At 40.4% G+C, this 13,259-nt stretch overlaps 1 protein-coding gene across 1 annotated transcript in view; it reads right to left on the reverse strand.

Annotated features, from left to right (window-relative positions):
- bpnt1 (bisphosphate nucleotidase 1) overlaps nt 1–13,225 on the reverse strand; it is a 32,128-nt gene extending 18,903 nt beyond the window's left edge. The window contains exons 1-2 of the mRNA XM_062033940.1: nt 13,078–13,225; nt 6,618–6,739 (exon numbers count right to left, since the gene is read on the reverse strand). Coding sequence (XP_061889924.1) covers nt 6,618–6,737 — 120 coding nt within the window. The 5' untranslated portion in view covers nt 6,738–6,739; nt 13,078–13,225. The remainder of the gene's footprint in view (nt 1–6,617; nt 6,740–13,077) is intronic.
- Nucleotides 13,226–13,259: the final 34 nt, after the last annotated feature.

Below are 13,259 nucleotides of genomic sequence, written 5' to 3' on the forward strand. Positions count from 1 at the left end.
AAAATGGATCTCAACTCTTCAATGGTTCTCTCTGACGAGGTGCTCTTCATGACGGCGACCTCAGGCCATTTGCTATGAGCGTCAATTACAACTAAGAACATGTGGTTCTCCAGTGGTCCAGCAAAATCAACATGGACTCTTTGCCATGGTTCCTCAGGCCAGTCCCACGGATGCAAGGGAGCCAGCTGTGGGAGGTTTCTCAGTTTCTGGCAGGCAGAGCATGACTTGGCTTTTTCTTCTATAGCTGCATCCAGGCTTGGCCACCAGAAATAGCTGAGTGCCATTTCTTTCATTCGCACTACACCACAGTGCCCAGAGTGAAGCTCATCAAGCACTTTTTCTCTTAATGGTGGAGGAATAATGACACGATAGCCCCACAATAAGCATCCAGACTGGACTGAAAGCTAATTTCTCCTCATCAGATATGGCTTTAAGCTTTGGGTCATATCTCCTTTTCTGCCGCAAGCAATGATGTCCATAACTTCAGACAGGATTGGGTCATTGCGAGTGTGTCTCTTCACATGAGCTGAGGTCACTGGGGTAGCAGCCGCTTCCTTGAAGTAGAATATCTCAGCCTGTTTCGGCTCAATGTGTGTGACCGGCAGTGGGAGTCTTGACAGCCCATCAGCATTTCCGTGCTGATCTGCCTTCCTATATTTAATGTCGTACTGGTGGGCAGACAGTAAAAGAGCCCATCGTTGCATACGGCTGGCAGCAAGCGATGGAATACCAGTATGGGAACCAAAAATGGAGGTGAGAGGCTGATGGTCAGTCAATAACGTGAATTTTCTGCCATAAAGGTACTGGTGAAATCTTTTCACCCCAAACACTATAGATAGTGCCTCACGCTCGATTTGGGCGTAATTGCTTTCTGCTTTACTCAATGTCCTTGATGCAAAAGCGATGGGCCTTTCATCGCCCGATGGCATTATGTGTGACACTACTGCCCCCACACCATAAGGTGAGGCGTCACATGCCAGCTGAATTGGCAATGTGGGGTCAAAATGAGTGAGGACCTCAGATTGTGACAGCGCTGTCTTCACTTCCTTGAAAGCTGTCTCATATTTATACGTCCACTTCCATTTCTTAGTTTTGTTCAGAAGTTCATGCAGAGGCTTCAATGCATTTGCAAGGTGAGGCACAAACTTTGCATAGTATGTTAGGAGGCCCAGGAACGACCTCAGCTGACTTACATTCTTCGGAGATGGAGCCTCTACAACAGCCTTGTGGAGTCCTGTGCTGTCGATTACATGCCCCAGGTATTCAACAGAAGGCCGGAAAAACTCACACTTATCCTTCCGAACTCTCAGGCCATATTCCTCCAATCTTTGCAGTGTGATGTCCAGATTCCTCAAGTGTGACTGCTCATCCGGTCCCGTGATGAGCAGATCATCGAGATAGCACTGGACCCCTGGTATCCCACTGAGAATCTGGTCCATGGCTCTTTGGAAAAGTGCTGGGGCAGAGGTAATTCCAAAAGGGAGCCTGCGGTACTTATACAGGCCTTTGTGTGTCACTATAGTCAACAACTCTTGTGACTCAGAATCCACATGCATTTGTAGATAGGCCTGACATAAATCTATCTTACTAAACTTCTGGCCTCCAGCTAGGCCTGCAAAAAGCTCCTCAATAATGGGAAAAGGATACTTCTCAGCATGTAGGACAGGGTTCAATGTGACTTTAAAGTCACCACAGATCCGTGGAGTTCCATCCTTTTTCATGACTGGAACAATCGGGGTTGCCCATTCGCTTGTGCTCACTGGTTTCAGTACTCCACTCTTCACTAACCTGGCTAATTCTGCCTCCACCTTCGGTTTTATGGCATATGGAACAGGTCTAGCTTTGAAAGCTTTTGGCACGCTTCCTGGTTTCACTGTCAGCTTAACTGTAATGTCTTTCATGCTGCCAAGTTCTCCATCAAAAACGGGGGAATGTGTCTTTAGAATCTCCTGTAGTGGCCCTGTGTCCCCATCCCTAACTAGGAATACTTCCTGCCAATTCAGACTGAGCTTCTCCAGCCATCGGCGGCCTAGCAATGCTGGCCGTTTCCCTTGAATGATGTACAGTGGAAGAGTCTTTTCCTGTCCGTTGTGTTCCACTGTCACATCCACAACTCCCAGCACTGGGACCGGTTCTCCTGTGTAGGTCCTTAACTTCAGCCGGGTTGGTTGTAGCACAAGGTGCTGCAGTTTCTCCCTGTAAACAGCTTCTGATACCATCGATACGCGTGAACCAGTGTCTACTTGCATTCTTATAGGATGGTTCTCCAACAGTGGTGTGACCCAATATCCATCATCACTGTCCCTGACAGATAAAACATGCACTGTGATCTCATCATCAGAATCACAGTCGCTCGGTTCCTCCTGGTCACGTTCCACCATATTCACCTGTTTTCTCTTGTTCCGTTGGAAACCATTTTTCTTGGTCTCAGTGTGGTGTTTGCTCGTCTGAGCCTTTTTCGCTTTACAGGCACGTTCGATGTGTACTTTCTTCCCGCAATTTCTACAGTCCAAGTCCTTACACCAACACTCTGATGACTGATGTCCCGGGCTCCCACAGCGGTAGCATGGATTGCCAGCTGTCGCCTTGTTTTGTGGTTCCAAAGACAATTTATTAACTTGAACTGAGGCACTTAACTGCTGTGCTTCATGGGCAGCCATCTCCATTGATGTACTTATACGCACAGTCTTTTCCAGGGTTAGATCAGCCTCCGTAAGCAGTCGTTTCTGGATGGCCTCACCGCGTAGACCACACACCAGTCTGTCACGTATGGTGTCATTGAGTGAAAGTCCAAATGCACAATGTTCAGACAACCGTTTTAATACAGCTATGAACTGTGAGACAGATTCACCCTCCTCTTGGTTCCTTTTATGGAATCTGAATCTCTCTGCAATTAGCAGTGGCTTAGGAGAGTAGTGATCCCCCAATATTGTCACTATTTCCCTATAGGATTTGTCTCCTGGCTTGTCAGGCTGGAGTAGACTGCGCAATAGGGTGAATGTTTTACCTCCTATAACACTCAAAAATGTTGGCACCAAAACATCATCTTCAATTTTGTTAGCCAGTACAAAATACTCAAACCTCTCAGTGTATGAACTCCACTGTTCTGTGTCCTCCTCAAAAGGTCCAATATGTCCAATCAGTGCAGCCATGTTCAAAAAATGTCCCCAATATATTCTTCTGCTTCAGAAATTGGATGTATGTCAATGTCTTTTCTTCTCTTCTCCAAGTGTCTTTTACCACGGAAACGTGCCTTTCTCTTGCAATAGAGCTGTGCTCTGTAACATGCTGGTCATCCACTCTCCAGCAAGTAGACAGCACCCCCTGCCTGTATCCCGCGGTTGCTCGTCAAAAAAAAAAAAAAAAACACGGACGGCCAAGGTAAACAATAAACACACAATGTGAGGACGCACCACCTCGTCGCCAATTGTTATATACCCATATATATGGTTGGGCATTACACCAATAATAATAAGGACACGGAAACCTTGGTTGCTCTGTAGCTTCACATTTACTACTGTCGAGGTCAACAACAACTCTGTATGATACAGGAAGTGACATCAAGAGCAGGAGGCATGACGGTAACTCAGCAGGGACAAAACTAGGACTGTTAATACACAACAATATATATATATATACACATATATATATATATGTATGTGTGGGGGAAAAAATCACAAGACTATTTCATCTCTACAGGCCTGTTTCATGAGGGGTTTCCTCAATCCTCAGGAGATTTTCCGATCTATCTATCTAATCAAGACATATATATACATATATATACATACATACATACATACATACATACATACATACATACATACATACATACATACATACATACATACATACATACATACATACATACATACATACATACATACATACATACATACATACATACATATATATATATATATATATATATATATATATATATATATATATATATATATATATATATATATATAGAGAGAGAGAGAGAGAGAGAGAGTTACCTTTCTTTTTTTGGGCCAAAAAAAAAATAATATAATATATATATATATTTTTTTCTTTGTGCAAAAGATATGCATTTGTAAATCTTCCTAACACAACAGTCGAACCCAGTACTCATGCCTTGCAAGACCAGCACTAACGCTGCACGCCACAGGTAACAGTGGCAACGTTGAGGGAAATTTGAGATTGTATGATTATCAGCAGGAAGGAACTAAGGATATGTTGGCAGTACAATTTCATTTGATGCACCCTGTCATTCATTGACATTTTACATGCATGGTAGTATGTAGGGTTACAAAGGGGTGGAAAGTTTCCGGTAAATTTCCGGAAACTTTGCGGAAATTTACAACGGGAAGTTAAGCTCGGGAAGTTTGGAAATGTTAACCATTTTTTGATTATTCAAAGTTGGACACCGTCCATGGGAATTAATGGGAATATATGGGAATTAATGGGGAATTACAATAATTATATATTATTGGGCACTTGTCTATATGCTGCTGCATCTTTGTGGCATTTTTGACGCAGCTCTTTGCACAGTATTTTCAAATGTACACAGCCTTTCCGCCTACATTGGTTGGGGTGAAATGTCTCTACACCTCAGATGGTGTACGTGGCATTAATCTGTTCATATTTATTTATTCTTATAAAACACTAATGCAATGCCACACACAGATATAAATAGTCAGCTAAACAATTGGAGTAGTCTTTAAAAATATTTTTCTGATGGACAAATGAATAGAAAGAGGCTAGATCAATAAATGAACACTCAATCAGCATGCTAAATCAAACTATAACCTACATTATTGTATGACAACAGAATGGCTAGCGGAACAGAAGGCAGAGGAAACTACACGTTTTGATTTAGTATTTGCTAGTTGAACTTTACAGATCACGAAAAAGGTAAATTCGGATCACTAACGTTAGTATAAATGAATGGGATTTAACATAGAGAAAATTAGCATCACAGCTAACGGAGAAATATGTTCGGTTCATTATGAGACTGTGGTGGTACATGAACCTAGCTAGCTAGAGATATTGGCCCCAAAATCATTTAACAAGTACAGGAACAGCTAGCTAGCTTGAGTGGAGGTCTGCTTCACTATTAAAGTGGGTGACATTGTTATCACCAGGAAAGATGAGGTCACCTACCTAGGTTCCATTCTAGAGGCTAATCTTTCCTGTGATAAAATAGCAACCAAGGTAATCAAAAAGGTCAACCAACGAGATTTTTCTATAGAAACTTCTCTGGTCAACAAAAGCACCATGAAGATTCTAGCGGGAACTCTCATTCAACCCTTTTTCGATTACGCTTGCACCTCCTGGTACCCTAGCACCTCCAAAACCCTAAAATCTAGACTCCAAACATCCCAGAACAAGCTAGTCAGGTTACTTCTAGACCTCCACCCCAGATCACACCTCACTCCTACCCACTTCTCCAAAGTGGGCTGGCTCAGGGTGGAGGACAGACTAAAACAACTTGCACTGAGCCTAGTCTATAAAATCCGCTACACCTCCCTGATACCGAAGTACATGTCAAACTACTTCCTTAACGTAAATGACCGCCATAACCACAACACCAGGGGGCGCTCCACTAACCACGTTAAACCCAGATTCCGATCTAACAAAGGTCTTAACTCATTCTCCTTCTATGCCACATCAATATGGAATGCACTCCCAACAGGTGTAAAAGGGCATCTCTATCCTCCTTCAAAACCGCACTAAAAGAACACCTCCAGGCAACTTCAACCCTAGACTAACACCCTCCCCCCACCACATCCCACCTCCCCAGATTGTAAATAATCAAATGTAAATAATCACATGTATATACTTTTTGTTATGCTTTCTGAACTCACTATGTTCTCTGCTCGCTGTACATATCCTACGAAGTCAGACCTACACTGTTTCAATGTCCATTTCTCAGATGATGCAATTGTTGATGACTGAAGCGCTGATATCAACCAAACCTAACCCCCCCGCCCCAACCTCCCCCCTCCACATCCCACCCCCCGGATTGTAAATAATGTATATATTCTGATGATTAACTTGAGGGATGACTGTATTATGCTGATAGTATATATTTGTACCATGAATTGATTTACGTGGACCCCGACTTAAACAAGTTGAAAAACTTATTCGGGTGTTATCATTTAGTGGTCAATTGTACAGAATATGTACTGTACTGTACAATCCACTAAAAAAAGTTTCAATCAATCAATCAATGCTGGTGTAGTCTACAGTCATACAGTAACAAGCAATTACACCTCTATTAAACTTAAATACCATAGATCAAATATATTTACCCCCAAAACTTACCTGACAGGATGAAGTCCTTGGGCTCAAATACTAGTGTGGCCTCAATAGCCCTGCTGTAGTGTGTAGCATGCTGGGAATTATCTTTGCATGTGATGGAAGAATGGACTGCCCATGTGATGGAGGAATGCACCGTGAAGGGTTGAAATTCTACTGACTTTGCATTAAATCATGTTGTTTTAGCTAATAATCATGTTGCAAGATCTAGCATGTTGCATTCAAGGTTTATTCCCATTAATTCCCTTGGAAAGTTTCCAATTTTGAATATTCCCGGAATTTTGCAACCCTAGTAGTATGTGACAATTTCTTACCTTTTCCACAATGCCAAGTTCTCCACTGTGAAGCACCTTCCTCACAATGGCTCCGGCCTTTTCAGCCACAGTATAGGCTGAGGCTACCAAGCGGAGAACCACAGCAGGACTCCCGGACATTGCTAAATACGATACACGGGTTACTTTTAGTGTATCAATGCAACTTATATAAAAGGTGTCCAGCACACTGAACAATTAAAAACATTTTGATATTTTCCATTTTCAAAACCAATAAAATATATATATATATATATTTTTTTAACTTCAGGGCTCCCCTCAAGTTGGTCCCAGGCACCCGAAACGGTCATATTCATACAAATGTTCAAAAACATAATTTTTGGGGGGGGGGGGGTATATAATTCTACGCTTAAATCTCAAGCTCAACTTTAGGTCTATTGATAAAATATTTGTTTATGTTTAATGCCTTTTGACAAAACAACATTGTACAACAAAAACAATATACAATAATTTCCCCAAAAATGTTTAAAAGTTGAATATTTATTGTGAACTAATTGGAGCCTTAAATAAGTCCATCCATCCATCCATTTCTACCGCTTATCCCTTTCGATAATTCATAAGAACATTGATCGCAATTCATTATTTTTTGAGTAATGAGGTTTTATTTTATTTGTTTAAATGTCCCACTAAAATGATTGGGGATTCAACAGGTGTTAAAAATAAATTCCAATTTTTTTTTTTTTAACTTTCAGAGATTAAGTCTCTAGATCAGACCTGCGCAAATTAAGGCCCGTGGGCCGCATGCCTAAACTGTTCAATCTGGCCCACCGGACATTCCCAAATAATTGTTTTAGATCTTTAAGATGGAAACTGTAGCTGCCATTATGATGTGCAGTGATGTTTTCAAATGACCATAAGTCTTGATATTTCAATGGTTGGAATCTGTCTTTTTGCATGATATACTAGTTACTATGGTAATCTAATGAGTTACTATGGTAATCTAAGTCACAGCAGCGCAGACGAGGCACCAGGCAGTGTGGGTGGGGAGCGTTTCCACAAAGGGGCCAGCCTGAAATGCGGGTGTCAGGGACAATAACGTTTTAAAGCTTAGTGATGTATCAGATATATCAAATAGTAGGCTTTTTTTTACCCTTCGCATTCATATTTTGCTGTGTTTGTTGCATTTTTGTTGTTTCACTTGATTGTAAATTATGATCGAAAGGGGGTGTAATATTCATATGTTGTCAATATTCATTTTATCATTCATAGTTAATTACATTCTGGGTGTCTCATTCAGTAAAAAAATTTAAAATTCCATTCCATTTAAGGCGGTCTGTCATAACCTTTTTAGCATTCAATCAGACATTATTGTGAGGATTTGTATTAGTGTTCCTAAAACTAGATATATCGGCCCCCAGACACTTTTTTTTTTTCAAAATTTGGCCCCTCGAATCAAAATAATTGCCCAGGCCTGCTCTAGATCAACTTCAGATCTGTCCGTCGATTATAAGTGTCTATTATTTTTGCATGTTTGTTATATATCATATCATAACAATGTGACCTCGGACTATGTTAAGGTAACGTGCGGAGTTCCCCAGGGTTCAGTTCTTGGCCCTGCACTCTTTAGTATTTACATGCTGCCGCTAGGTGACATTATACGCAAATACGGTGTTAGCTTTCACTGTTATGCTGATGACACCCAACTCTACATGCCCCTAAAGCTGACCAACACGCCGGATTGTAGTCAGCTGGAGGCGTGTCTTAATGAAATTAAACAATGGATGTCCGCTAACTTTTTGCAACTCAACGCTAAGAAAACGGAAATGCTGATTATCGGTCCTGCTCAACACCAACATCTATTTAATAATACCACCTTAACATTTGACAACCAAACAATTAAACAAGGCGACTCGGTAAAGAATCTGGGTATTATCTTCGACCCAACTCTCTCGTTTGAGTCACACATTAAGAGTGTTACTAAAACGGCCTTCTTTCATCTCCGTAATATCGCTAAAATTCGTTCCATTTTGTCCACAAGCGATGCTGAGATCATTATCCATGCGTTCGTTACATCTCGTCTCGATTACTGTAACGTATTATTTTCGGGCCTCCCTATGTCTAGCATTAAAAGATTACAGATGGTACAAAATGCGGCTGCTAGACTTTTGACAAAAACAAGAAAGTTTGATCATATTACGCCTATACTGGCTCACTTGCACTGGCTTCCTGTGCACCTAAGATGCGACTTTAAGGTTTTACTACTTACGTATAAAATACTACACGGTTTAGCTCCAGCCTATCTTGCCGATTGTATTGTACCATATGTCCCGGCAAGAAATCTGCGTTCAAAGAACTCCGGCTTATTAGTGATTCCCAGAGCCCAAAAAAAGTCTGCGGGCTATAGAGCGTTTTCTATTCGGGCTCCAATACTATGGAATGCCCTCCCGGTAAAAGTTAGAGATGCTACCTCAGTAGAAGCATTTAAGTCTCATCTTAAAACTCATTTGTATACTCTAGCCTTTAAATAGACTCCCTTTTTAGACCAGTTGATCTGCCGTTTCTTTTCTTTTCTTTTCTACTCTGCTCCGGGGTGGACCGCTAGCCTGTCCATCAGATGGGGACATCTCTACGCTGCTGACCCGTCTCCACTCGGGATGGTTCCCGCTGGCCCCACCATGGACTGGACTTTCGCTGATGTGTTGGACTTTCACAATATTATGTCAGACCCACTCGACACCGAGGATGTCGTTGTGGCTTGTACAGCCCTTTGAGACACTAGTGATTTAGGGCTATATAAATAAACATTGATTGATTGATTGATTGATATGCACTTTTTGTCAAATTAAACTTTATTGTATGGTAAAAACACAAAATATGCAATATTTTTCCCCAAAAAAATCTTCAAAGCGGAATTTTTTTGTGAATTAACCTTGAGAAGGTCAACAGTAGTGATGGGTCCAGCAACACCGATGCATCGGCACTAAGGCTGAAACGACGCGTCGACGTAGTCGACGTCATCGGTTACGTAAATACGTCGATGCCGTTTTTGTGCGTCGACGCGTCGCATATTTTCGTCACACTACCGTCATGGCGAAGCGCAAAGCAGACGATCAAAGAAGACGATGCGAGCGGTGCGAGCGAGGGGGAAAAGCATGCCAAAAGTGGTCAAAAGTGTGGGAGTATTTCAATAAACGGCCTAATAATGTTGTTGTATGCACACTGTGTCGAGCGGAAATGGCCTATCATAGCAGCACAACGGCTATGAACGAACATTTGAAAAGAAAACCATCAACTAGTCAATCGTCCGCGCGAGCATATGTTGCCATCATTACACAAAAACATGAATGTGTCATTTGTATCTGCTAAGGGTGTAACGGTACGTGTTTTGTATTGAACCGTTTCGGTACGGGGCTTTCGGTTCGGTACGGGGGTGTACCGAACGAATTTCTAAGCTAAAGCTAACTTCAGCTGCTAAAGTCTTAACAAGCTGCTTCGCTCTGTCACGCCAATTTTCTTCCCATCACAAAAACCTTCCTAACCCCCTTTTACTTCCGGGGTCATTTCCGCTTACGTCAGTTCCTCTTACTTACGTCATTTCCTCTTACGTCATTGCCAGCGATCGATAAATCCAAATCTCCTGAAAATGGTGGTGTCACTGGATGATATTCGTCTTTATCTGTCCCAGGGGACTTATGTCAAACACCAGCAGGCTTCGCAACATTTCAAGATGAGTGTTAGGGCCGCTGCTGCGAACTTCTGTCTTCGTGGTAACATGCAAAAAATATTAATTAATATATAATACTGTTAAATGTCTGTACTACTTTAAATCAACATTATTGTTGAAACCATTTCACTAATATTAATTAATATATAATACTGTTAAATGTCTGTACTTTAAATCAACATTATTGTTGAAACATTTCAGTAATATTAATTAATATATAATGTTAAATGTCTGTACTTTAAATCAACATTATTGTTGATAATTCAGACGTTTTGTTAACGCTGTATTATAAAAAAAGAGTCAAACGAAGTGCATGTTGATAATTCAGACGTTTTGTTAACGCTGTATTATAAAAAAAGAGTCAAACGAAGTGCTATCCATCGCTGTCAATGACGTAAGAGGAACTGACGTAAGCGGAAATGACCCCGGAAGTAAATGGGGGTTAGGAAGGTTTTTGTGATGGGAAGAAAATTGGCGTGACAGCTCCTCTGCCTCTGTCTCAGCACGCAGCATTGTCCCACCCACACAACCATCTGATTGGTACACACGCAGCATTGTCCCACCCACACAACCATCTGATTGGTACACACGAAGCATTATCAGCCAATCAGCAGTGTGTATTCAGAGCGCATGTAGTCAGCGCTTCAGCGTGGAGCAGATAGGTGTTTAGCAGGTGAGCATCAGGCAGCGGACTCTCCCCAAATGATAATAAACACCTCCCAGTCAACAACTAGTAACATCACTATGAGCCCGTTGACCTTCTAGAAATATAAACTGCAGCTCAGCTCACTCGCAGTCCTTGCTTGAGGTGAAGGCTAATTACCTCTCAGTTCCAGCCACATCGACCCCTTCTGAGCGCCTATTTTCAGCTGCTGGGAATATTGTAAACAAGAAAAGAACCAAAGCATGTACACATGCTAACCTTTCTTCATTACAACTGTTAGTCACTCACTGGAATGAGTAGAATTGGTTATTGTGTACTGTGTTGGACTGGATGTTTATTTTGCACATTTTAAAAGCAATACTTAATGTTTACAGTGCTCCAGAATATTTAGATTGGCACTTTTTTGTATTGGATGTTTATTATTATTTTTGCACATTTTAGAAAATAAGCAATACTTTCACTTTTGTTGAAATGTTTACACTGTTGTTACAGAATATTTCGTTTTGCACTTTTTTGTATTGGATGTTTATCTTTATTTTTGCACATTTTAAAGCAAAATAAGCAATACTTTTACTTTTGAAATGCTTGTACTATTGCAGAATATTAAGATTTGCACTGGATGTTGACTTTTATATTTGCACATTAAAAAGCAAATAAGCTACTTTTAATTTTGTTAAATGTTAAAAGTTTTAAATGTTTACATTGTTACAGAATATTTAGTCATGTTGTTGTCAATGTTGACTGAGTGGCCATACTTCTTTTTTTTTGTAAATAAAAGCCATGCCTTTTGAAAAAACGGGCCTACATTTATTTTTTCATCTTCATTTTGAATAAAAAATAATCGGTAAAAGGACAAATAATCTAGATTAATCGAAAAAAATCTATAGATTAACCGATTAATCGAAAAAAATAATCTATAGATTAATCGATAGAAAAATAATCGTTAGCTGCAGCCTTAATCGGCACATGCGTCGAGCTCATAGAGCAAAACCCTGTGTCGGTGCGCTTACCGCTTTTAGAAAGTCACGTGACGGATCATGAGCTGTTTCGGTCACGTGACCGATACGCGAACTGTGTCGCACTGACGCCTCCTCTGTGCCCTGTGAGCGGGTCTTTTCTACAGTCGAAGAAATAACTAAGACGAGAAATCGTCTAAAATGTAATACGTTGGAAAAACTTTTTTTTTAAATAAAAATGTGTAAAAATAAATAAATACAATCCCAGTCCACAAGCATCCTCATTCACAACACATTCTCTTAGATTTCCATCTTATGATACATGTTCACATTATTTATTGACTGTATCTAAAAAAGATAAAAATATATTTTTATTTAATTTAAGATATGAAATAATCCTAAATGAAATACAATGACTTGGTTTATATTATTGTATATACTAGGTCATAAAATCAGTGTCAGTTGAGTCGGTCCATAGGTTGCCTGTAGGGATTTTTAATGTCCAGCAGATGTCAGTATTTAGTGACACAGTATCGACACAGTATCAATAGTTTTGCAATGTGTCGAAACGCTTCATGACGCCTCATCAACCTATCATCAACCAATCACTAGTCAACAGTTCATAACATTGAGTTTGATTCATTATTTTTTTTTTGAGCAATGACTGCTTTAAAAAAAAAAAAAACTGCCTGCATGGCAGCTTTGTTTCATTAATCAACATTGTAACTTTTTCCTCGTTACATTTCACTTATTTGCTTTTCTATTCCACTTCTCTCTTTTTTTTTAAAGTATTTGTAGATTGTGCCAGACACTTAAAAATTAGCTGCGTGCCGTAAATGGCCCCCGGGCCGCAAATTCGACACCCTTGACGTATATAATGTATTGCACTCAACATGTTACATGAGCATTGTGAAATGTTTGTACACAATGTATCAAAATTCCGACCAGCCGTTACATATTTATATCATTAGCCCTAAAGTAAACCAAAAAGGTTGAAATTGACCAGTATACTTATCGTTATGTCATTAACGGTTACAGCTGGACTGCGTTTGGCTACACTGGAAGTCTTAGCATGCAACTCTTGAGAGACTTTTAAGTTCAAACACGTTAACAGAACTAGGTGAACAATATCAGTGATAAAGTATAAGCAATACTTACTCGTTTATTTACTGGAACTGCTTCTTTCTGGTGAATGTGGGGCGATAACAGTCGACGTTATCATAAATTCTTGAACATATTTTGATTAGAAGCCGGATGTGAAACACCTTCCGCCCGAAGAGGTGACAGTGGGGACAAGACATATATCGGCCAAGAGATTCCGAGCGACACTCACGATGTTG

This window comes from Entelurus aequoreus, linkage group LG23 (genome assembly GCF_033978785.1).
Source record: "Entelurus aequoreus isolate RoL-2023_Sb linkage group LG23, RoL_Eaeq_v1.1, whole genome shotgun sequence".
Lineage (NCBI taxonomy): Eukaryota > Metazoa > Chordata > Actinopteri > Syngnathiformes > Syngnathidae > Entelurus > Entelurus aequoreus.